At 36.0% G+C, this 27416-nt stretch overlaps 1 protein-coding gene across 4 annotated transcripts in view; it reads right to left on the bottom strand.

Moving 5' to 3' along the window:
• Positions 1-10985: 10985 nt before the first annotated feature.
• Positions 10986-27416, bottom strand: part of LOC101893064 (TBC1 domain family member 4) — a 105810-nt gene continuing 89379 nt past the window's right edge. For 3 of the 4 annotated variants that reach the window (XM_020034981.2, XM_059123275.1, XM_005178262.4), the window contains 7 exons: positions 26826-27038; positions 22552-23460; positions 22336-22484; positions 19522-20114; positions 19032-19454; positions 12220-12366; positions 10986-12147 (listed from right to left, as the gene is read on the bottom strand). In XM_020034981.2, the coding sequence (XP_019890540.2) occupies positions 11068-12147; positions 12220-12366; positions 19032-19454; positions 19522-20114; positions 22336-22484; positions 22552-23460; positions 26826-27038 (3514 nt within the window). In that variant the 3' untranslated portion in view covers positions 10986-11067. The remainder of the gene's footprint in view (positions 12148-12219; positions 12367-19031; positions 19455-19521; positions 20115-22335; positions 22485-22551; positions 23461-26825; positions 27039-27416) is intronic. The other variant, XM_020034982.2, reaches the window with a different exon arrangement.

Below are 27416 nucleotides of genomic sequence, written 5' to 3'. Positions count from 1 at the left end.
CCATTTCTCTGTTCCAGTACCTGCAAGAATCTACTAGATTTGCAGTTTTCTTCGATATAATAAAGGGAAAATCGACGAACATATACTGTTCAAGCTAACAAATATACCAAGGGTATTTAATGGCTAAACAGCAACAGTGGTTAAAGTTAATAGTTTAAAAATTTAAAAATACTCTGTTCTCTAATAAGTTATTGACAATCCATTGATAGTACCAGAGATCCAGGTTTTACTCGCAATTGAGCAGGATTACTCCTGCGAGTAAGAAAGAAATACTTTTCTATGTCACTCGAATAAGAGAGATAAGAGAACACTATTTTTTTCAAACCGGAGCACTTATGGATACTAAATAAAAGAGGGGAGAGTAAAACTTGGAATCTTCCAGAAATCTGGCTCGTGAGGTTTTTATACCCTCCACCATACTTAGAATGGAGGGTATCTGAAAATAGGAAGTTAGAAATTATTACAGATCAGTCTTTTGTCTACAGGTACGTTAATTTCGAAGATGAGCTATATCGGTCCACGATATCGTATAGCCCCCATAAAACGGTACCCCCGATATTCGTTATTTTGAAATTCTAAACAAGGAGTACTATGTGAGCATTTTACCCCTTGGAAGAGAATTCACTACCGACTTAAACCAAGCTTTTTAAAATACCAAATTTAAATTCCGTGGCTCGGCCAACTGGGAATCAAGTGGGGTGGTAACATAATGGAGCTATAGAATCGGTTCATAGGGTCTATTATAATTAGAAGGCTTCTGGAGGACGTACCTATGTAAAGGACTTCCTTGATGTCTTCTATTCAGTGAAGTTCTTTAAAAGGCGTTCTATACATAGAGGAACTTATAGAGGCCCTCCGGATATCTACTGCCATACATAGGAGGTCCACTAGAGGAATTCAGAAGGGTTTTGAAAAATATCTTAAGAAAATCTTCTGTCTATAGAGGACTTTTAGAAAGAAAAAAGTAATTTTTCGTCTAGCAGGCCACTGGAATATCGCTGGAAGTTCGTCTTTGTTGAGCGGGAAGACTTTTGAAGACTTCTACAATTCTACGCCTATATCCACTGACTTTCTTTTCGATCCTTGTATAGAAAGTCTTCAGGAACTATTCAATCTATAGAAACCATTCGTGAGGTTTTCGATTTATGGACGAATATCAAAAGGTCTCGTAACTTTATAACCCCTTTTAACTAAAGATGGCCACCAAGAGGATATCCTGCCTTTATTTTGTCAAAACTTCAGAATATTATCTGTCTTTTAATCTTCTGTCTATAGAGACCCTTAAAGTCACTCTTCCCTAGAAACACTATTGTCTATGAATGGAAGAGGATGTCTATGGACTTTTATTGAACTATTTTCTAAAGGTAGGTATGTGTATGCTGATACCGGAAGAAATTTTTTTGTGGTGAACGGAACCGGATACCCAGATATTTGATCTATTAAATGGATATAGGCAATATGGGTTTTGTAAAGTCTACGAGTGTCATATATAATTTGTTATTTTACGGACCCGCTTTTTCGATTTTTTTGGGGGATTTATACAAAATTCGAGTCGGTAGATTAGTGTTCAAATGGCCTTTATTTGTGCAGATATTGGTTTAGTAGTTCCCGCATGACTCAGGACTTTCGAGTATCTGTGTCCATTCCGAAATCAGAGTACAAATACCTACCCCTTAAGAATTTAAAAAAAAAACTCGAGTTTGTTTCATGTGAAACAGTTTCGAAACAGCCTAACTGGTAAAATAAATGCTTTCCAGTGGTAGGTATGTTTACTCTGATTCCGGGAAACTATTTTTTCTTGGAGGACGGACCCGGGACCCCAGATTTTTGATTCGAAAGTCTGGGTTCAATACCAATACAGACAATATAGGTATCGTTGAAAAGCTTATAAAAATAATACCTATCCATGTTAGTTACATGTTGTTATTTGAAGCGGTTCGAAAGTTATAGTTAAATCTGGGTCCCGGGTCCGTCCCTCAAAAAAAAGGTTCCCAGAATCAGGGTTAAAATCCCTACCTTTAGAAAGGATTTCGAAAAAATCAAAGAGATTTTACTAAACTAGATTTGTTCCAACATCTAAATTTTCCAGCGCCTCCCAACACCAGCGTATGCCCATTCTTTAGGGAAAACGTAAGTCAATTGTTTGAATTTTTCGATATTTGACTTCAAAGAAATTTTTTTTCTATCTTTCGACTTTGACGTATCAGCTAAAAATCCATTTTGACATTTACATTTTATTTGGATGGCATTTTAAAATAAACTGACTGGCTTAAGTCAATCGGAGTCTTCGGAAAAGAAAAAAAGAGCATAGGCCAAAAATTGGAACTCCTTTGTTCCTCTACGAAGAACCCAGCCAACGACTTAAGCCAGTCAAAACAGCGTTTTATGTATTCCGACCTTAAATCTTATTTTTTTTTTTTGCTTGTCATGATCCGGTAGTCCCAGGGTAGAGGCTGAATACAGATCCTGTGATACTTTTAGAACTTTATTTACTTTTAATTCCCGCAACCATATTTGCAGATTTTAGCAGACCCTTGACTTTTCTGCCCATCTGATAAACAAAAAAGCAAATCTCTGCCGAAAGATAGGTAAAAGAGAACTCCTATATCCTCTTGTCTCCTCCAAATTTTCTAAACTATAGTACTAGTCTTTTAGATTTGATAAATGTATATATAAATTTTAATTTATTTTGTTTTTTTGTAAATAGAACATATATTTATACATAAATGAATATGGAACAAAATTTCATTTTTCAAAATTTTGTTTTAAAAAAAAAAAATATTTTTGGAAAAGTAAAATAAATTGGCATTTTTTTCTTTTAATTTTTATATAAATGCAAATATTCATAGTTTAAAATATATGAAAAAAAATCAAAGAATAAATATTTATATTTCTATGAAAAAAAAAACAACAACAAAATTCCTATTAGAATTTCTTGAAGAGTGGACTGCTGTATTTCATATAAAATATATTTATAAATAAAAAATAAAGAAACTACTTTAGTTTGCAAAATATATAGTTGTTAATAATTATAGAAAAACAAATAAATACAAAACATCACTTATTTTGAAGAAAGAAAAATTAAATACAAAAAGATAAATTTTCAAATAAAAAAATTTTAATTTTGTTTATTGAAATTGAAACGAAATAAATAATGGTAAAAATAAGGTCAAGTGTTTTATTATTTTTTTTTTAATATGGAATGAGAAATAGAGTGGAATCGATTTGGCTTAGACAGAACTTAAATAAACCATAAGAGATTTTCTACTAAAAAAACTAGTATTGTTCTAAAGAATTAATAACTCTATTTCAAGATAAATATTATCCAACCTAGAGTACTTACCTTCTTCTTCTAAAAATTACATCTAAAACTCTGTTTTTTTTTTGTTTTTCCTTTTTTTTTTATTTTGAGAAAATGTTTTCTTTTGCGTTTTATATATAATTTCTTTTTGTTGGTTTGTTTTATGCTTTTCTTTGTTATTGATTTCATTTTTATGCGTTTTTTAAACGTTGTACATCAAACTAAGCAGTTGTTTTTTGTTTTTTTTTTGGTTTTTATTTTTTTTTTTTAATTTGAAATATATTTGCCTCAGCTTGTCAATAATAATAATACCTTTGTTCTTTGTTCTTGTCTATTAAGCGATTGCTAAATATATATAAATATTTGATTTTTTTTCTTCATTTGTATATAGAAGTGTATATAGATGTATATGCATTTTTTGTTTGTTATTTGTGTAGATATATATGTGTATTTGCTGGTTAAACAAATTTGCAATGGCAATTTTTTCAATTACTTGAAAGTGTTTTATTTTCATTTTTTTGAGGATGGTTATTTTTTTGGGAATTCCTTCTTTACAGACAGAAAAAAATGCTTTAAATGCTATAAATATTTTTTTGTTATATATATTTTTGCTCTTTGTTTTTATGTTTTTTTTTTTTATTTTTATATGTGATTTACAATTTCTTCTTTTAATATTTTCTTTTAATATTTTTATTGGAAAATTATATGTAAATGCAATTTTAAAATTAAATATAAATAAAAAACAAAAATTAAGAAACCGATGCCGAACATTACAGATTTTATAGTTTTTTTATAGGTATATGGAACGTCAACAGGTATTTTTGCCCAAAAAGACAATTTCTTATTTTTACAAATGTACCTGTTTCTGAAGTTATCCTCTGAAAGTGATCTATTGTAGTAATACATAAATCGTCCTATGGATGAAAAGTCTAAAAATCGAAATCCACTTTTCGACGGTTACGGAGTGAGTACGTAAACAGTTCGCATGGCATATTTTCTGACATATTATAAAGGGATTCCTGAGCCCCACACGAATCCTGCCGTCGTTTCCATTATATATTGACATATGCCTAGGGTTCAAGATTTGAAAAACTAAACGCTCAAAGAAAGCGAAATAAGCACCCAACTCTTTTCAAAATTCACCCATACAAAGAAAAAGATCTATTGTGAAGATGATATATATCTGCGGACCCCTTCTGGTACCTCACGCACAAAGATTCATAATTTTCAATACTTTTATCTGTCATAAGTTGCGAAATAAGTCAGTCAATTCTTTACAATTTGCAATATCTAAATATTTCTCATAAGCAGAAACCCGAGAAGAATATCGGAATTTATAATTTCGCATAAAATTGGAAATAAATGTCCGATTTTCTTGCCCATGCCATCTGTCTTTGTATTAGATGAAGCATGAAAATGGAATATTTCGATCGACTATATCTGGTACCTCACGCACATTTTCTAAAAATTATCACATATCTCTTATAAAGCAGTGGTCACATGATGGGGTTATTTATAAGCGGTTCGGAAGTTATAGTAAAATTTTCGATTTATGGCTGACACTCTTACCTTTCCAAATGCTACTATTTGTGCGAAAGAAGTAACCAACATGGTCCAAACCTGGCACGTCACAATATCTATATCATATTTATATAGGTCCGATACGAAATGTACAATATTGGCCCATTCCATTGGAACCTACTCCTTTGTAACATGTTTTTAAAATTTATATTTCGACCGTTGTTTTGTGACGATCATGACCATATTTCAGCTGAAATAACACGCGATTTTATTTAATGTTAAAAAACGTAAATAGTTAATTATTTGAAAAATGTTTAATTTGACTTTAAAAAAACTTCGTAACTGTTCGCAGCAACTGTAAATAAATGGTGTCTGAAAAAATGCCGCTTTAACAAATGGAATTGCCAACTTTGTCAGTTTAGGATTGCCATACATCATGTAATGTGTAATAATAGCAGTTGGCAACGCCATTCAGTGAGATTGGTTATCGTTAAATGAGACACTAGGATTAAAATACTTTGCTGCGAATTTGCGACTGGATTATCGTTTTATGTTTAATATGAAAATATAAAAATCCGTCCAAGGACTTCCTTCCTCATGGTTTTCCAATTGGTCATCTAAAATGAATCTCTAAAACGTCTTTTATAAGTAGAAGATATCCAGAAGCTATCCAATATTTAAATGTTATCCGGAAATATTAACAGATATACTGTTCTTTCGATTTTTTTGGAAATAAAAAATAAACCATTTTATTTAAAAAAAAAATTAAAACATTTTACTTGGCAAAAATAATTAATGAATGTACATAAAACATAACCTAAAAAATATACAACAAAATTTAAAATAATAATTAAGAACTGGAAAAAAAAAAACTAAAAATATATTACAACTAAAAAACAATATACTTCATGTTTTTAACCATAAAATTCATTACAAATTAAGACATAATTATTTTAATATAAGTACAATGATTTGTGTTTACAATGATTTGTGACTTAACAAATTTATTGTGTTTTTTTTTTAAATTAAGAAAAATCACTAGAAAGATTAAGGTATTCCATATATATTTATATATAAAGATTTAAATGATAATAATATTAGAAGAAGGGAAGATAGCTGTGTTGGTGTATAGGCGTTTATAATGGAGCATAACGTCGATTTTGTGTGTGTTAGAAAGAGATGGAGAGTAAGTATGACCTGTAATTATAGTGTAACTAAAAATCACTAATTAATATTTTATAATTAATAATATTTATATAGTAATAGTAATTTATATTTAATTTTATTAATTTAAAAAAATATAACAATAATTGTGACTAAAATGATGATTTAAAAATTATTTAATATTTTATTTGCAATAATAATAATATAATAGTAGCATGAGACTGTGTTTGCTTGCTTGTTTGAGACTTAAGGTGAGAGTACATAAAGGGCTCTTTTGACCGGCCTAAGTCATCGGCTGTTTTTTTTCGGAAAATAACAAGGAAGCGTAGGGCCAAAATCGAACTAAGTCAACCTAAAACTAATTAATTCCTCTACGAAGAAGCCAGCCGTTGACCTAAGCCAGTCAAAGAAACGTTTTATGTATTCACACTTTTAAGGTGAGTACGCATAGAATATTTTTTCTGGCATAAGTAATTGTCAAACTATTTTTTTATGAAAAAATCAGCCGACGATTTAAGCCTGAAAACAATATCTTTAGGTGAGAATACATAAAACGCTTTTTTGACCTGCTTAAGTCATCGGCTAGCTTCTTCGTAGATTAACAAAGGAGTTTTAGGTCGACTTAGTTCGATTTTGGCCCTATGCTCCTTTGTGTTTTTTTCGAAGAAGACAGCCGAAGATTTCAGCCAGCCAAAAAAAACCTTTTATGTACTCGCACCTTATGCATTCTCACTCTTATAACGAATTGTGTGTTTTATTGAAAAATATATAATTTTCTTTTATATATAGAGCATTTTTTTATAAATATATTTTGTTATATATATAGAGCATTGGTTTTTTATATATGTAAATAATTTTAAGTTTTATAAATATTTGTTTTTTTTTTATAAATATTTTTTTGTTTGTTTTTACATTTTACACTACTCGGACAACATCAATACTTCTTATAGTATGAGAATACTCTTATTTGTTTATAATTATTATTAGTTTTTTTTTTCTTTACACAAAATTCATTTCTAAGCTAAGATTTCATTCTTAAAATTTAATGTTTTATTTATAATTTATTATATTTTTATATGATTTTTTATTTTTTTATAATTTTTTATTTATTTTTTATAATTTTCTTTTATTTGTAATATTTCCTGTCCCACACATTTACAACATTAAAGTTGATTAAATAAAAGGTGTTTGGGAATTTTATATTTTTTTCAATTTTTCTATTAGCTTGTCTCATTGTTTTTAATATTTTATTTAAATATTTGTTTTGCTTTTATAAAATAAATAAATTTACAATTTCTTTTAAATATAAGCATTTTTAGTTTTTTAATATGGCAACAAACATTTAAACGCTTGACATTTTTGTGCGATTTGTTTTGTTTTCTTTTTCTGTTTTGTCTCGGCAGAATATTGATGGAGTGTAAGAAGAGTAAAGAAGATTGAGAAGAGAATTTAGGTGATCTTTGGGTAAAATTTGCACAAAAAAAATCGGAGAATCCTTAAGTCTTTATAAAAGATTTTCGGAAGCTATCATGGTAGAAGAATACAGGTAGTCACATCGATACAGCTGCTGGGACAATGAACTGTCAAAAAAATTTTCAATGAAAAATTATTGAAATTTGTAAAATCTTTTGAAAAAATACGCATCATAATAACCTTCGATTTGGGTTGTATAAGAAAACATATAAAGATCTACTTATTTTTGAGAATAAATTTAAAAAAATTGAAATATCAATGTTCCCAAGCTTTGATGCATCTACCTGTATTCTTCTATCATGGAAGCTATTTTTTATACAGCCCAATCATGAATATCTGGACGGAAAGCATTTTCCTTGAGACAATTCCTCCAATCAGGAATAATTGAGGAAAAATAATTAGTAAAGTTGGCAACGCGTTGGCAATGGGTATTTTTCGTAACTTGTTTAACCTTTGTTGCATTAATTAAGGAACTTAAACCAGTTTTCAATTTTAGGATTCGGATATATGTGGCAGATGTTGATTAGCCCCTGGAGAAACATAGAAGTTTGAAAATACAATCCTGACAATGTTACTTCTTTCCGCACTTTTTTTTATCATTATCTGATACAAAATGCAAAAATAATTGAAAGAAAAAAATTGAAAATATGGTACTTTTTTTCAAAATCTGTTATATGTGCTGTTGTAGGGGGGTCATTTCCTTATGGGCACCGGCTAACTTGGTCGTCTCGCTAGGTATGGTCCCAACCCATCACCCCCTCTGTTATCACCTTTCTGTGAATGGCATATAATGACAGCTCGTCAGCTGAGATTCATTTACTTTTCCTGGTTTGTATCAGAGCGCGTCGTTCCAGTTTTCTTTCTCTCCTTAAATTATATTTTATTAATTAATTTCCTTTTTCATTTTATTTCAGGTAGCCTTATTTTGATGGCGGACAGAATTCCACATAACTCTCAGCAAATGTACGTATCCCTTGGAACGGAATGTGGATTTTCTGATCGAGGGTGGAGAATTGTGTTCCCCATCACTTCTAGGCTTTCTGCTTAGGTCCTGGCTTAGCATTCCAAGGCATAAAGGGTGTATTTATCAAAAATTCATCGACACCCCACCGATAAAAAAGGAACCTAACATGCTTAACAGGGCCCACACCAAGTGCCCACCAAAACACAAAAGAAACTAACCCCAATATACTAACAATAAGCTCTCCCTAGCTCCCACACCTTTAACGGCAACTGGGATTTGGGGATATTCGTTGTTACTACTGTGGTTTTGAGACCGCCACAAAGGCGAAATGGTCTCCCCTTAAATACCCTCCACGCAAAATTTTTTTTTGTATCCAGGGTCGGACTTTGCTTTAAAGGGCCCCACAACAAATCATGTGTGCCAAAATGTTTCTCCTCTATAATGGTTTGGCAAAAAAATGCCTAAATTTGATTAAATTAATGAATTTTTGAAAATATATAATCATCCTTGGGTAGTTATTTTGCCAGATGGCCTTCTGCCTTGGGAATGCCTTCAGGAGGTCTTCTGCCTATAAAAGACCTTTACAAGGACTTATATTTATAGATATTTTGTCTATAAAAGTCGCTTAGGAAATCCTCCGTCAATGGAAAACCTTGAGGATATCTTCTGTCTTTGGGGAAATTTTTAAGAAATCATTTGCTTCCACACACGGAAAACTTCAGAATTTCTTCTATAAATAGAAGACTTTCAAGAGGTCTTCTGTATGTGGCAAAACTTCAGGGGTCCTGAGCCAATAGGGATGAAGATTCTCTATTTCATCTTACCTTGTGCTTCATGCCGGACATGTGTTCAAATTCGAGCCCAATACAAATTGTGACGATTAAATCATTCAGATTTTTGTTGTGGCAAAAAAAATCTAATTTGACGAAGTAGCTCTGGTTCTTTTGCTGCTATGGTTGGAGCATGTTTTCCCGGGGCTATTAGCTACCCTGTATTTTTTCCATTATTGCCATGATTTCTTTAGAGTAAATACTATTCAGTCGTGCTTAATAGACCTGCTTGTGCAAAAAGTACCCTCACTCTATATAAGCATATACAGCATGGTACAATATGGAGGTAGAACAGCTTCGTAAAACTACAGAAATACAGTCCTGAGGCTATGTCCGCTTCCTGTCAGAATTATTCAAAATTATATCCAACAAGTTGTTTTCATTTATTTGACATTTTAAAATAAGTCAAATAGGGCGAAAGATGAATGAAATGGCTGATTGTTCTCTCAAAAATATGATCTGAACAGTTATATCTTTTAATCCCTTGCAAATCTGGTTAATGCACCCCCCGCAATATAAGTTTCTTCTAATCATTGATTTTAAAAATATTTTGTTTTTATTTTTTCAAAACAATAAATACATTCACAAAATAGGCAGGAGTCGGGCACACTTATAAAAAATTGTAAGCAACTGGTAGCTCTACCTTACCTTTTTATTGTACCATGATATGCAGCTGCGCATTTTCTATAACTTACCCTGTCAAATTTAACATTTTCTCGGACCTTTTGTGTGTGAAAGCTCTACTAAAATTCGTTCCATTATACTTAAAGGTTTTTCTCATTTTGGAAGGATCTGCCCTGGAGACAATTTATAATTTAGCATATTTGCATTTAAAGTTAAACCATCAAAAGAAAAAAACCATGGCTGGATTCTTGAACAGCCATTACAATGTTCAAACACGAAACTTGAGAAAAAAAAATCCGGTGATTATGTAGCTAAAATCATCAAAATACCGAATAAGGGGAGGTATCGTTATATCGGGGTTATATGAAGGCCTGTTACAGGCTATAGTACCTATCAGGAACTTCAAATGCGAAATTTCAAACAATTTCGGTGAATATTGTACCTAAAATCGTCAAAGTACCGAATATAGGGAGGTACTGATCCTATGCGAAGACCTGGACCTTCATATGCAATTTTCTGTCATAGATTGTAGTTTCAATTACGAACTCTAAATACGAAATTTGAATAAATGTCCATCCATCATAAAAAATATCCAAAAATTATGGACTCTCAATAAGTTATTATTCTCCTGAGGCTTACAAACATCCCTACATCTCTTTCCAGTAAAAGTTTTGGAAATTTCGGAAGCAAAGGATACTCTTAGGCTCTGTGACTGAAATTTACGATATAATTTGGGAAAAAGTCAAAATTATGGAATCTCAATAAGTTATTATTCTCCTCCAGTTGAAATATATTTTTCCTCTCAAAATTGTCTTCTCAATCCTACTATCCTTACACTCCTTTCGCGGGGTATATGAAAATCGTTAGCATCATTTTGTTTTTCTTGGTAATATCAATTCAAGCTATTCAAGGTTTGGTTTTTGTTCTCTTTGAGGGATATTTTGCTTTAACATTAAGCTCAGGTTGGACTCACGCTGAAACATTTGTGGCATTTGGTTTTTGGTATTTTCTCAAAATCTGTTGTTTTTTTCTGTTTTTTACGATTAGATTAAATCAAGGACTTAACATTTTTCACTAAAATTTGCCTCTATTTGTCTGTGTGTGTTTCTTTATATGTTCCTATATAAAATGGTACCCTTTGGCCATTTTCAATAGAAGCTACGCAAGAATTTGGTTATAAATCAAAACCGTTAGCTTGCACCAGCCCCACTGACATTTTGAGCCAATTGTTCATGGGGTTTTGTGGCCGGTGGTGTTACCGGACTCTTGACATGATGTACGGGACGTATGGACTTCAGTTGCGTTGTGCCATTGAATCGAACATTTACCTCACCGACCATACTGAGGGGATGCATTGCTTCGGTTTTATTTACCTCGGGTAGTTTGGGTTCTTCGGCTGGTGGTACGGCCGCCGCCTTAGCCGGTGATGTGGAGCCTCCGACTTCATTACTGGCCGCCATGCCAAAGAGTTGACGACTGGCATTGGGGGAGAATACCGCCGGTGTATTCTTGTAGCCCATGCGACTGAAAATACTGCCCGAACTTAAGGAACTACTTTGACTGCTGTTACTGCTCGTACTGGGTGGACTGAGCGGCGTGCCCACACCACTGTCCACCTCAAGGGGACTTTTAATTTGGGCCATATAACGATCAACATGTTCGGGTAATTTTAATTCATCCAAACGCGATTGCATCTCCTGCAGATTGGGTCCCTTATCGTTGTACAAACGATTCGGTCTTTGTTGCGGCTGCTGCATCGACATCTGCCTCTGGGGTTGGGCCAATTCCGGCGACTGTGGCTGTTGGATGGTGGGAGCGGAAATCTGTCGTGTGGGCGATATTGTTGCATCGGCCGAGGCCAAGGGTCCTCCACCACGTTTCTGTTGCCTCAACTGTTCGTAGGTATTCTCAAAATAGGGTGTCTTCTTGGTTTTTTGGGGCGAACCATGTTCTTCTTTTTCGTTCAACTCTTCGAGGACTTTGAGTGGAAACCCCAAGTGACTATTGACCGAGACAGATTTACCGATTTTACGTTCAGTGAAGAGAGGACGACGTCGTTGTTGTTTTTCCAAATCATCCAATTGTTGGAGAATCCGACGCACCTCTTGGGGTATTTCCAAATCGATGTTACGTTCGGCCAGATGACTGACATATCGTCCCAGGGTTTGTATGGTTAGTTCGAGGGTCTGCACCTGAGACTGGAGATTGGTGATTTGAGATTGCTGCGAGGAGCGGGTCTTCTCCAATTGCACAATTGAGGATTGGGCAAACTGTGGAGGATTGGTAACAAAGATTTTGGATTAGAAGATTGGGAGAGAAATAATAGAAGATAGGTGGGATACCTGTAATTGTTGTTCCAAATGAGAATTCCGAGATTTCTCCTGATTTAACATTTCCAAGTGGTGATTGGTTGAGGTTATTTCCTCTTGCAGCACATTGTACTCCACATTGTATTCCATTAATTGTTTATTGATGTCCAATGTGAAGACCTGTAAAAAAAAGTGAAAAATGGGGAAAAAATTGGGTTATGAGGTTATGGGAGGTTAGATTATGAGGTTACGGGAATATCGAGAGATTACTCGCTTTAAGTTTTGAGCAAAGTGCATCATAAATAGAGTGTAGATGGTTGGATAAGGAACATAGGGTCGGACGAAAACTGTAACAACCAAATTGCCATTGATTTGAAGGTGATGGTGGTCATAGCTCCCTACAGTCATTTGCTTCCTGCAGTCTCTAGAGCAAACTTATAAGGTCTAGAGGCCTATTTCTGGTATAAGTCTTCGTCTGACTTTTTATGGAAGAAACCTCAAGCTTTAATGGATACCCTACTGTGACTAAGGCCACTAACCATACACATAGAGGTGTGCTCTTCGACTCCGAGAACTAAACCAATGGCGCAGTCAATCCTTTGGACATTCTGCTATCTTAGGGCGTGGAAGCCAACATAAGTGATTATATTTCACCACGTCTGAGCTTTGACCCACCTGACATTCGCATACCTGCGGCATAGCTGTTTATACGGACGGTTCAAAGATGGAATGCGGAACGGGAGCTGGTATCTTCTGTGGCACTCTTAAAGTTCGCGAATCCTACAAGCTTAGAAACGACTGTAGCGTGTACCAGGCGGAAATCTTTGCGGACAAAAAAAGCCATGGACATATTGGTCGCGAGGAACAACGAGGTACGGTGACTATACGGATGAGATGAAAAACTGCAATCAACTTTAGATTGCTGTCATTTCTAAGCCTCTCGTCCGACAGCTGTTAAAATTATTCCAGTGATAGCTCATTATATTGTTTACAAGCTTACAAAAGCATTTTGGTGAGAATTTTCCAGAAAAAAGTTATTCGTGATGGAATTCCGGCGGGATGGTTTGATTTCTTTATATTTGGCTGGAAAACCACAAGTGGCTATCGCTAGAGCACTCCAGCATTTAAATGGGAATAAATCTTTTCTGTCTCGTTCCATCACTCGTTTCCGTGATACTGGTAGCAACATTAGCGGAAATGGTTCAAAAAGTAAAGAAGCGACTTGATCAAAACCCGCGTCGCAGTGGCCGTAACATGGCTCGTGAGCTGAACATATCTCAATATTCCATTCGGCAGATCTTGGGTTATTGAAAAAAGCTCGGGGTAAAGCCATTGAAATTCCAAAAAGTAAAAGAACTTACACCTCAACGGAAAGAAAATAGACTTAAAAAAGCCAAAGAGTTGCTTCCCTTTGCCGAAATTGGTGAACTGCCGAATTAGGTTTTCTCCGATGAGAAAACATTCGTTGTCCAGCAGTTTGCAAACAAACAAAATGATCGTGTTTACCTGCCAAAGGGGTCAGCTGAAAATGTGCACCTTCGGTTGGCCACCAGAACTCAAGCGCCGGCCGCCATGGTGATGGTGTGGGCCGCCATAATAGCCGATGGTCGCTCTCCGCTCGTATTGATCGACCGTGGCATCAGAATAAATGCCGAATATTATCGCGAGGGTGTATTAAAGCCTTGGGCACGCAAACATTTTGGCCGCACACCTTGGACATTCCAACAGGACTCAGCACCATCGCACTCAACACGTGCCACCCAAGAATGGTTACAAAATGAGGTTCCTCGCTTCATTTCCAGCGCTCAATGGCCACCAAAATCTCTGGATACCAATCCCTTGGGCTATTGTGTCTGGGGTATTTTGGAAAGTAAGGTTGGCACTAAAAAATACCAAAGTGTGGATCACCTCAAGCAAATGCTTCGCCGGGAATGGGCCAAAATACCGCAGAACAACATTCGGGCAGCGTGTGACGGTTTCATTGGCCGTTTGAAGGCCATAATTCGTGCCAAAGGTGACCAATTCGAACAAATCTAAACTTATTATAAAATTTGATACTATTTCCGACATTTTTTCTTTCAATCAATTAAGTGTTTTTATCTCACCCTGTAGGCACTACTCTGAGAGAATTCAGAACAAAAATGGCTGGACGAAAGGGGATGTAGCATCTTCAAAAGTATCTGGCCCATACTCTCGGTGAAGAGAACAAAGTCGCTACAGTCCTTGTAGAAACCTGATTTAAAACTAGTGGTGGGTATCATCACAGGGCACTGCAAGGTGAGGGCAATGACCTTGAAATGGGACAGCAATGGTATTGAATATTGTAGAATCTGTCAAGACGAAGAAGAAATTTAGACGTTTGAACTTTTGCTCTGTCCCTGTCCAGCACTCATTAATGTGAGACACAACAGGTTGATGGGGGGTAACAAGTATCACATGATTTGTCTTCGTTCTCTAACATTGACCCTACAGGCAAGATTTCTAGCCGTGGATTACCCTCATAACTCTATTTAAGGAGTTGTGGCCATTTTAGTGATCACAAATAATAGCTAAAATCGCCGAAAACTCAATATTTAAGGAGTTATGGCCATTTTAAAGTTCTCAATAACTCGTGCCTAAAAAAGTGATCACAAATAATAGCTAAAATCGCTGAAAACTCAATATTTAATGAGTTATGGCCATTTTAAAGTTCTCAATAACTAGTGGCTAAAAAAGTGATCACAAATAATAGCTAAAATCGCTGAAAACTCAATATTTAATGAGTTATGGCCATTTTAAAGTTCTCAATAATACGTTCCTAAAAAAGTGATCACAAATAATAGCTAAAATCGCTGAAAACTCAATATTTAAGGAGTTATGGACATTTTAAAGTTCTCAATAACTAGTGGCTAAAAAAGTGATCACAAATAATAGCTAAAATCGCTGAAAACTCAATATTTAATGAGTTATGGCCATTTTAAAGTTCTCAATAATTCATGCCTCAAAAAGTGATCACAAATAATAGCTAAAATCGCTGTAAACTCAATATTTAAGGAGTTATGGCCATTTTAAAGTTCTCAAAAATTCATGCCTACAGAAGTGATCACAAATAATAGCTAAAATCGCTGAAAACTCAATATTTAATGAGTTATGGCCATTTTAAAGTTCTCAATAATACGTTCCTAAAAAAGTGATCACAAATAATTGCTAAAATCGCTGAAAACTCAATATTTAAGGAGTTATGGCCATTTTAAAGTTCTCAATAACTAGTGGCTAAAAAAGTGATCACAAATAATAGCTAAAATCGCTGAAAACTCAATATTTAATGAGTTATGGCCATTTTAAAGTTCTCAATAATACGTTCCTAAAAAAGTGATCACAAATAATAGCTAAAATCGCTGAAAACTCAATATTTAAGGAGTTATGGCCATTTTAAAGTTCTCAATAACTAGTGGCTAAAAAAGTGATCACAAATAATAGCTAAAATCGCTGAAAACTCAATATTTAATGAGTTATGGCCATTTTAAAGTTCTCAATAACTAGTGGCTAAAAAAGTGATCACAAATAATAGCTAAAATCGCTGAAAACTCAATATTTAATGAGTTATGGCCATTTTAAAGTTCTCAATAATTCATGCCTCAAAAAGTGATCACAAATAATAGCTAAAATCGCTGTAAACTCAATATTTAAGGAGTTATGGCCATTTTAAAGTTCTCAATAACTAGTGGCTAAAAAAGTGATCACAAATAATAGCTAAAATCGCTGAAAACTCAATATTTAATGAGTTATGGCCATTTTAAAGTTCTCAATAATTCATGCCTCAAAAAGTGATCACAAATAATAGCTAAAATCGCTGTAAACTCAATATTTAAGGAGTTATGGCCATTTTAAAGTTCTCAAAAATTCATGCCTACAGAAGTGATCACAAATAATAGCTAAAATCGCTGAAAACTCAATATTTAATGAGTTATGGCCATTTTAAAGTTCTCAATAATACGTTCCTAAAAAAGTGATCACAAATAATAGCTAAAATCGCTGAAAACTCAATATTTAAGGAGTTATGGCCATTTTAAAGTTCTCAATAACTAGTGGCTAAAAAAGTGATCACAAATAATAGCTAAAATCGCTGAAAACTCAATATTTAATGAGTTATGGCCATTTTAAAGTTCTCAATAATTCATGCCTCAAAAAGTGATCACAAATAATAGCTAAAATCGCTGTAAACTCAATATTTAAGGAGTTATGGCCATTTTAAAGTTCTCAAAAATTCATGCCTACAGAAGTGATCACAAATAATAGCTAAAATCGCTGAAAACTCAATATTTAATGAGTTATGGCCATTTTAAAGTTCTCAATAATACGTTCCTAAAAAAGTGATCACAAATAATTGCTAAAATCGCTGAAAACTCAATATTTAAGGAGTTATGGCCATTTTAAAGTTCTCAATAACTAGTGGCTAAAAAAGTGATCACAAATAATAGCTAAAATCGCTGAAAACTCAATATTTAATGAGTTATGGCCATTTTAAAGTTCTCAATAATACGTTCCTAAAAAAGTGATCACAAATAATAGCTAAAATCGCTGAAAACTCAATATTTAAGGAGTTATGGCCATTTTAAAGTTCTCAATAATTCGTGCCTCAAAAAGTGATCACAAATAATAGCTAAAATCGCTGAAAACTCAATATTTAATGAGTTATGGCCATTTTAAAGTTCTCAATAACTAGTGGCTAAAAAAGTGATCACAAATAATAGCTAAAATCGCTGAAAACTCAATATTTAATGAGTTATGGCCATTTTAAAGTTCTCAATAATACGTTCCTAAAAAAGTGATCACAAATAATAGCTAAAATCGCTGAAAACTCAATATTTAAGGAGTTATGGCCATTTTAAAGTTCTCAATAACTAGTGGCTAAAAAAGTGATCACAAATAATAGCTAAAATCGCTGAAAACTCAATATTTAATGAGTTATGGCCATTTTAAAGTTCTCAATAACTAGTGGCTAAAAAAGTGATCACAAATAATAGCTAAAATCGCTGAAAACTCAATATTTAATGAGTTATGGCCATTTTAAAGTTCTCAATAATACGTTCCTAAAAAAGTGATCACAAATAATAGCTAAAATCGCTGAAAACTCAATATTTAAGGAGTTATGGCCATTTTAAAGTTCTCAATAACTAGTGGCTAAAAAAGTGATCACAAATAATAGCTAAAATCGCTGAAAACTCAATATTTAATGAGTTATGGCCATTTTAAAGTTCTCAATAATTCATGCCTCAAAAAGTGATCACAAATAATAGCTAAAATCGCTGTAAACTCAATATTTAAGGAGTTATGGCCATTTTAAAGTTCTCAAAAATTCATGCCTACAGAAGTGATCACAAATAATAGCTAAAATCGCTGAAAACTCAATATTTAATGAGTTATGGCCATTTTAAAGTTCTCAATAATACGTTCCTAAGAAAGTGATCACAAATAATTGCTAAAATCGCTGAAAACTCAATATTTAATGAGTTATGGCCATTTTAAAGTTCTCAATAATTCATGCCTAAAAAAGTGATCACAAATAATAGCTAAAATCGCTGAAAACTCAATATTTAAGGAGTTATGGCCATTTTAAAGTTCTCAATAATTCGTGCCTCAAAAAGTGATCACAAATAATAGCTAAAATCGCTGAAAACTCAATATTTATGGAGAGACTATCAGTAATATCTTCACTTTTTCCACCAATCTTTCTTTTTTCCACTTTCTTCATTTAGGAGGAACACATTGGACCAGCAGGTCTCCGAGTGGAGTGGTTACCAAACGGCAACCGCACGACCTTTAACCTAACGTAAGTATTCAGGGACAGTCCTGCTAAAAAAATTTGGAATCTCAATAAGTTATTACAATCCGGGAAAATACTGATTGTGCCTTTAGTGCTGCATTAAAGTCTACGAAATTTGGATATTAGCTCAGCATATGCTGAAAACCGGATCAAGGATTTATAAATTCCAAACAAGTTAAAAAGTATCAGTCGGTTTTGTCGACAGATGTATACTCTCAGGCAATCGACTTTAAATGTCCTGAAACGGATTTGGTCCAAAGATAGCTAGGGTCTAAAACCTTCATTTAGACTATGCACGATTTTACCGTATCAAATGGTGTATACCCTCTCTAGCCATATGGCTGAGAGTATGAAAAACGAAGAAAATTGGATTGAACGAGAATACCAACCGATTTGTTACGTCAGACAAAAAATCCTTACAAAAATTTAGGCCTTTGGAGTTATTAAGAGCGGAAAGTAATACTGGTTTATTTAAGGAAACCTAAATTACAGGTATAACCCTGCTGAAAATTTGGAATCTCAATAAGTTATTATAATTCTGGAATAATCTGATTGTACTTTTGGTGCTATTTAAAATTTTGAAAATCGGTTCTCGAATGAAAATCGTATCAAATTTTATAGTAAACCTCATAAGTACCAGACTTTTTAAATACCCTCTATGGACAGAGGACGTCCTGAAAGTTTATTTCTAAATACGACAATTCTAGAGACAGAAAATCCTCCACAGATTACCTGACTGTTGGGGGGTTTGCCCTCCTATGGAATTCACAGAGGACCTCCTGAAAGTTTCTTTCTATACACGATAATTCTAGAAACAGAAGACCCTCTACTAGATCAACAGACTTTTAAGGGTTTGTTGTTGAGTAAATCCCCTTCTGGAATTCTTCAGTAAAACCTAGAAATTCTGTAAGATTTTGGTATACAGGAGCTTTTTTTTGAGTTTAATAAGTGTAGGTTTTGATTTTCAGAACATTTCTTCTTGCATTCGCTTTCTGTTCTCTCACAGACGTAACACATTCTTCCTCTTCTCTCTACTCACCATTTTCAAAACTTTTTCCATAGTTTTCGCATCGATTTTCGGTACGACAGTTTTCAAATAATCCATTATCTCTTCAAAGTTTTCGCGGGCCAACAGCTCCGATTCGTGCACCGTTAACAGGGCAATGGCAAATTTAAAGATCACCTCAGATGACTCCAAGAACATCAGATCAAAAACTCTGGCCACAAAACCCAAGGGAAATTGGGAGCTAAACACGGTCAAAATCCATGGGGCGGCATACAAAGTGGGTGAGACATCGTTTTGATCCAACCACACATACAAGGACGGCAAATGGTCCTTGACCAGACGGGACAATTGATACAATTGTAGCTGGAATTTCTTCATGTCCGGCAAGTATTTGGTGCGCATTTGACGATGGAACATTAGATGTTTCAGCAGCTGGAAGGCTTCGGCTTCTTCGCACTGGGAAAAAGAGGGCAACAAATTATAATTTTGTTCGTAATTTTTAGAAACTTGTCCTCCAACTTACATGCAATAACAGTATGCCACATATAAAACCCAAACCCTGGCAATAGCCCAACTCCGGATCCAATATCGAATAGGCTTTGAGTAAATTAAACAACGACAGCTGACCCAATCCCAAAGGATCTTTGTAGAATTTATGATTGGGAAATGTCCTTCCCAAATCAATGAAAATCGCATGCTGATGTTCTGTGAGATTTTTCAACAACGCATGATAGGGTGTATTGAAATTGGGAAATTTCTTCGTATCCACCGGTGCTGTATACATGGAATGTTGTTCGGCCAAAAATGACCATACCTCACCACGTTTGGAACGTGGTACGCCCGTCTTAATGGCTTGAGCCAAGACAATGGGATCCCGTTTGTTACCGATTTTCATGGAATCTCTCTCAATGAAGGTGTCCCATCGTTCAATGAGCTGCCTGTCACAGGGTACGATCTCTTCATAGTCCAATTTCATGCGTTTCAATTCGTTTTCATTTTGTCGTGCCTGCAGCATTGCATTTTCGGTTTCCATGCGATTTAGGAGGATGGTTTGACGTATGGCCGTTTTCCATAGCTCACGTAGCTCTTCGCGGGTTCGTTTGCCGATTTTGGGTTCTGGAAGGAGGGTGAGAGAGGGAGAAAGGGAGAGGTGTTATTAAAAATATAACATACTTTATATACATAAATATATATACTCAGAGAACCTCAATTAGGAGAAGACAATCTGGAGGTTTTCCCATTGATAGGAGAACTTCTGAAAGTCTTGGTAAATTTTAGACTCAATGATAGTCTTCTGTAGATAGAGGACCTTCAGTATGCATTCTGATGATAGAAGACCATCTGAAACTTTTCTGTAGACGAAAGAGCTTCAAAAAGATTTCTTTCTTCTGGAGGACTTCTATGGAAAGGAGATATTCCGAAGGAAACCTTCCAAAGGTCTGCTATGACTAGGAGACCTTCTAAAGATATTCTAGACATAGAAGACCTTCTAAAGGTCTTCAATATCCCGAAAATTTCTATGGGTCATCTAGACTCAGAAGACCATCTAACGATCTTCTAGACTCAGAAGATCTTCCAGAGACTTTCTAGACACAGAATACCTTTTAGAGACATTCTAGACATAGAAGACCTTCTCAAGTTCTTCAACATCCCGAACATTTCTATGGGTCTTCTAGACTCAGAAGACCATCTAACGGTCCTCTAGACTCAGAAGATCTTCCAGAGGCTTTCTAGACACAAAATATCTTTTAGAGGTCCTCTGGACATAGAATAGCTTTTAGTGGTGTTTAAGGCACGTCTAGAGGCCTAGAGAATGGTTTCTAGAGGTCAGAAGACTTTCTAGACTCACAGAAGACCTGCAGAGCTTCTAGACACAGAAGACCCTCTAGAAGTCTTCTAGTCACAGAAGATCTTCCAGAGGTTTTCTCGACACAGAAGACCCTCCAGAGAGACGCAGAAGATCTTCCAGAGGTTTTCTCGACACAGAAGACTTTCCAGTTGTCTTCTAAGTACAGAAGAGCTTCTACAGTTCTTCTAGACTAGGAAAACTCTCCACAGGCCATTTAGTCAGGGAAGACCTTCAAGACGCCTTTAAAACACATGAGACCTTTTAGAAGCCTTCTAGACCCAGAACAACTTCTAAACTCAGTGCAGGTCTTCTAAATTCAGAGGACCTTCCAGAAGCCTTCTAGTCCCAGCAGACCTTTTACAGATCTTAAAGACAAAAAAGACATTCTAGAATTCTTCGAGGCCCAGAAGGCCTTCTGGAGATTCTCTAGAATACCATCTGGAGGTCTTCTAAACACAGAAGAGCTTCTAAAGTTCCTTCCAGAGATCGTTTGGAAACAGAAAAGCTTCTAGAGTTCTTCTAGACTCAGAAAACTCTCTAGAGATCATTTAATCAGAGAATACCTTCCAGAAGTCTTCCAGGCCCAGAAGACCTTCTTGTGGTCTTCGAGACACAAACGGACTTCAAGATGTCTTTAAGACACATAAGACATTTTAGAAGCCTTCTAGACCCAGAAGACCTTCTAGAAGTCTTCTAGTCTCAACAGAACTTTTGGAGGTCTTCTAAACTCAGAGGACCATCCATAAGTCTTCTAGTCTAAGCAGACTTTCTAAAGTCCTTAAAAATAAAAGGCTCTTCTAGAATTCTTTGACATAGGCATAGAAAGTCTTCTGGGGAGCTTCTAGAGGTCTTTTGAACCAGAATGACATCTAGAGACCTTCTAGGCAAAGAAGAGCTAAAATAAGTCTTCTAAACACAGAAGAGCTTCTAAAGTTCCTTCCAGAGATCTTCTGGACACAGAAAAGCTTTTAGAGTTTCTCTTGACTTAGAAAACTCTCCAGAGGTTATTGAGTCACAGAAGACCTTAAAGAAGTCTTCTAGGCCCAAAAGACCTTCTAGAGATCTTCGAAACACAAAAGGGCTTCAAGATGTCTTCGAAACACATAAAACCTTTTAGAAATCTTCAAGACCCAGAAGACCTTCTTCTAAACTCAGAGGACATTATAGAAGTCTGTTAGTCCCAGCAGACCTTTAACAGGTCTTAAAGACAAAAAAGACCGAGTTTTTTTTCGAGGCCCAGAAGGCCTTCAGGAGGTTTTCTAAATCTCTTGGAAGTACTTTAGACGCAGAAAAAACTTCTATGGGTCTTATAGACACAGAATGACATCTAGAGGTCTTTTTAACAAAGAAGACCCTCTATAGGTTTTCCGAGAATAGAAGACCCTTTGGACTATAGAAGGTAGTTGTTCTAAAGAAAAAAATTCTGCAGGCCTCATAGAAATTTCATATTTCCAACGGATTTTTGACCCTCCGCCTCGTCTGACTCACGTGTTATCCTCATTGGTGACAAATATTCCGACTGGCCATCGGTTCCATCCATGCCCTTAGAAGGTGTTACCACACTATTTAGTATGGCCTGGCGCCAAGAGCCTTGGTGGGTCTCCTCCACTTTGGGGCTGTTGCCGACTTTCATGAATCTGAGAAAGAAAAAACAAAATTTATTAAAAACTCCCATCTCTGAAACAAAATCCACCATTTACTCACATATCCATCATTGGTGATTTAAGTTGTTCCGCCTGCGGTTTACTTGGACTAGTACCACCAATGGTATTCGATCTGGATCTAAAGCCCTCTGGTGGTGAGTCACCACCTCCAGCACCTTCCAATTTCGGTTCTGCTGAACTTTCCCTTATCTTATGTTCCTTGACCTGCAGACTATTTGCCCCAATGTCATCCTTGGAGGCTTTACGCTTCAACAAATGATCAAAGGAATTGGTGAGGGAGCGTTTTGCTTTCATAAAAATGGTACTGCCACCCAAATATTGATTTAAGAACTCCGAACGATTCTCGGCCGTATCGTGAACATGCCGCTGCTGCCTTGACTCACAGTGAGCCCGCAGCAGCATCATGAGGAATTGATTCTGCTCCTGCAGCGGTGCGGTCATCTTCTCCGAACCATAAAATTTCGCCCATATAGTATCCTGTTCATCATCGGTCAGCGTTTCAATTCGGCGAAAGATCATCGCCTGTGTCTTCTTCTCACTGAGGCCCTCAACATCGGTACAGAGTTTGTGATACCACAACATGGGACAATGATCACAGGAGAATATTTGGGTGGCCTCCTTTTTCTTTTGCTCGGCACAGGTGACAAAGGCCTGGGAAATGGCTGCAACGATGTCATCGCAAACATGATCCGATTGACATTTGAAAACATAACCAATATAACCGTCGTTGTGAGCCTCGCGGCATATAATTCCAAAATGATCGGCATTCTTTTGACCCTGGGCACAGCTGGCCACATCTTTGAAGTCCTTGTAGAGCAGGACCTGCTTGCGATCGGGTGAGATCAGACGTAAATCTGAGCGACCAACGAGGAATACCATCGTGCGATTCTGTTCCACATAGGGTGGTATACAGCCGTAAGACGCCGAGCGATCACGTTGTTTGGGTAAGCTACAGAGGAGGAGAGAGAAATGTGAAAGAGAGAGAAGATTTAGATTTAGGTTTAAAAGAAAATGAGCTAAATCTAGGTGCAGAAGCTTTGAACTTCCAGTTAAAGATAACCTAATTTCAAGTCTTTAAGACACAGAGAACCTTCTAGAAGCCTTTTAGACCCAGATGACATTTTGGAAGTTTTTTTGGCGAAGAAAACCATTTTAGGGCTTATAGTTCCAGACGAGCTTCTAGAAATCTTTTAGGCCCAGAAGATCACCTGGAGGTATTCGTGACTTAGGAGATCGTCCAGATGTCTAAAAGACGCAGAAGACTTTCTAGAAGCATTTTAGGCCCAGATGACAATATGGAAGTTTCTTTAGCAAAGAAAATCATTTTAAGGCTTTTTTCAGATCGGCTAGAGTTCTTCGAGACTCAGGAAATCATTCAGAATTTTTCGAGACACAGAAGACCTTCCAGAAGCCTTTTAGGCCCAGATGACATTTTGGAAGTTTTTTGGCGAAGAAAACCATTTTAGGGGTTATAGTTCCAGACGAGCTTCTAGAAATCTTTTAGGCCCAGAAGATCTCCTGGAGGTCTTCGTGACTTAGGATATCGTCCAGATGTCTAAAAGACGCAGAAGACTTTCTAGAAGCATTTTAGGCCCAGATGACATTTTGGAAGTCAAGTCTTTGGTCAAGAAAACCATTTTAAGGCTTCTATCAGATCAGCTAGAGTTCTTCGAGACTCGTCCAGATTTTTTCGAGACACAGAAAACCTTCTAGAAGCCTTTTAGGTCCAGATGACATTTTGAAAGTTTTTTTGGTCAAGAAAACCATTTTAGGGCTTCTAGTCACAGAGGACCTCCTAGAAATCTTTTAGCCCCAGAAGGTCAGCTAGAGTTCCTTGAGACTCAGGAGATCATCCAGAATTTTTCGAGACACAGAAAACCTTCTAGAAGCCTTTTACGCCCAGATGACATTTTGAAAGTTTCTTTGTTCAAGAAAACCATTTTAAGGCTCCTATCAGATCAGCTAGAGTTCTTCGAGACTCAGGAGATCATCCAGAATTGTTCGAGACACAGAAGACATTCTACAAGTCTTTTAGGCCCAGATGACATTTTGGAAGTTTCTTTGGTCAAGAAAACCATTTTAAGGCTTCTATCAGATCAACTAGAGTTCTTCGAGACTCGTCCAGATTTTTTCGAGACACAGAAAACCTTCTAGAAGCCTTTTACGCCCAGATGACATTTTGAAAGTTTCTTTGGTCAAGAAAACCATTTTAAGGCTCCTATCAGATCAGCTAGAGTTCTTCGAGACTCAGGAGATCATCCAGAATTGTTCGAGACACAGAAGACATTCTACAAGTCTTTTAGACCCAGATGACATTTTGGAAGTTTCTTTGGTCAAGAAAACCATTTTAAGGCTTCTATCAGATCAGCTAGAGTTCTTCGAGACTCGTCCAGATTTTTTCGAGACACAGAAAACCTTCTAGAAGCCTTTTAGGTCCAGATGACATTTTGAAAGTTTTTTTGGTCAAGAAAACCATTTTAGGGCTTCTAGTCACAGAGGACCTCCTAGAAATCTTTTAGCCCCAGAAGGTCAGCTAGAGTTCCTTGAGACTCAGGAGATCATACAGAATTTTTCGAGACACAGAAAACCTTCTAGAAGCCTTTTAGGCCCAGAGGACATTTTGGAAGATTCTTTGGTAAAGAAAAATATTTTTGGGCTTCTAATCCTAGAGGACCTTCCAAAGGTCTTCTAGTCCCAGAAGACCTTATAGAGGTCTTCGTGACGTAAAAGATCTTCAAGAAGTCTTCTACGGACAGACAGCCTTGTAGAAGTGTTTTATATCACGACACAGATTATCTTTTTGAAGTCTTCTAGGCCAAAAGGCCGTCTAGGGGTCTTCGAGACATAGAAAGCGTTTTAGAAAACTTTTACACTCTGGAAGTAATTTTAGAAGTCTACTACGATTTATAGGATTTTCAAGAGGTCTTTTAGACACAGAAGACCTTTAATAGGTTATTCAGATACAGAAGATCTTCTGGAAAATTTCTACGCGCGGATGGCCTTCTAGAAGACTTTTTGATCAAGGAGACCTTTTTTAGGGCTTCAAAGCCCGGAAGAAAACCCTTCTAGTCCCATAGGACCTTTCAAAAGTCTTTTAGTCCCAGAAGACCTTCTAGAGGTCTTCGTGACGCAAAAGATCTTTAAAAAGTCTTTTACGGACATAGGAAGGGCATCTTGTGTCTTTTAAATGTCTTCTTTCCGTAGAAGAACATTCAACGAAAGAAGGTCTTCGACAAGTCTTCAAGACACAAAAGACTTTCAAGAAGTCTCCAAGACACAGAATATCTTTTTGAAGTCTTCTAGGCCCAAAAGGGCGTCTAGGGGTATTCGAGACACAGAAAGCCTTTTAGAGAACTTTTACACTTTGAGGACCTTCCAGAAGTCTTCTACGATTTGGAAGATTTTCAATAGGGCATTCAGATACAGAACACCATCTGGAAAATTTCTAGGCGCGAATGACCTACTAGAAGACTTTTTGGTCAAGGAGACCTTTTTTCGAAGCCCGGAAGACCTTCTCCCAGTCTTCAAGACGCAGGAGGCCAAGGTCTACAATCTAAATGTTTACTAAGGGTCTTCGAGACACAGAAAGCCTTTTAGAGAACTTTTACACTGAGAAGACCTTTTACACTTTGAGGACCTTCCAGAATTCTTCTACGATTTGGAAGATTTTCAAGAGGTCTTCTAGACACAGAAGACCTTCTGGAAACCTTCTAGGCTCGGATGACCTTTGGAGGACATTTTGATCAAGGATACCTTTTTTAGAGCTTCGAAGCCCGAATACCTTATCCATGTTTGAAGACACAGGAGGCTTTCAAGAGGTCTTCTATGCTCAGCTGACCTACTAGTAGACCTAGTAGTAGCATCCAAAGGGTTTTGAGCTTGAAGAGCTTTCAAGGGTCTTCTATTTATGGAAGAGCTTTTAAAGGACTTTCATCAGCTTTTTTATCTGAAGAAAATCTTTAAAACGTCTTCTATCCAAATAAAGGTCTTCTGTTGCGATTTAACCAAAAGGTTTAAAAAAAGCTCCAAAAAATTAATGTCAAACTATTTTTAACTGGAAGTTCTTTTTAATGCAAAAATTGTGGACTATCAACTAAAAAATTTCGCAGAATCTCTGAAAAGAAACACATGCCGGGAATCAACAAAAGAAGAGGAGAACATAATAGAGGGAAATAAAAATTCAACACAAGACAAGCATCTCTAACAAAACTAAAAATATCGAAATCAAACAAAAACTTTGGATTCAAGAGGAGGGTGTACATGCGGAATACAACAAAATACGATTTGGTTAGGTGCTGGCCACTCTTTACTCACTTATCCGCTCCATGATTGGGATGTAGATGTTGCCTTTGCTGGCTCGTGGTATTATTTTGCTGGGCCTCTGGCGTTTGTTGATCCTGTGGCTGAGCTATGGTCATAGACGCTTGTTCGGACTCTTGATCCTGCCTTGGAGGCGAAGGATGTTTTTGATTGATTATAACATTACTCGGCAAGGGTTCGTTTTCATCGATATGACTTTGAGATTCACTGAAATCCGATGTGTAGCGAAAGAGGGGAAGAAGAGAAATTAATTTCAAAGGAATTGTCCAGGGAGGAGGGAGATTCAGGGGTAAGTGAAGAGAATTTTCAGAGAATTATTAAAATATGGAATTAATTTTCTTCGACAATGGTAAGGCACTTTGTGGTCAATTTAGATTTGTGTTCCTTTTGTGGGATTCTTTTTCATTCTTCGTCCTCTTTTTCTTCTTCGTTCTTTTATCTCTTACATTCCATCATTCCAGGGCCCTGTGGCCCCCTTTGACTTTTCCGTTGTGGCTAAACACTCACATTTACATACTCTTGAATTCGACATTTAACACAGAACACACAAACCCTTTACCCACACTCAAAGGATAAACCTGGGAG

This window comes from Musca domestica, unplaced genomic scaffold (assembly GCF_030504385.1).
Source record: "Musca domestica strain aabys unplaced genomic scaffold, Musca_domestica.polishedcontigs.V.1.1 24, whole genome shotgun sequence".
In the NCBI taxonomy this organism is placed as follows: Eukaryota; Metazoa; Arthropoda; class Insecta; order Diptera; family Muscidae; genus Musca; species Musca domestica.
The sequence above is the reverse complement of the archived record's forward strand: the minus strand, read 5'-3'. Positions and strand labels throughout refer to the sequence as shown.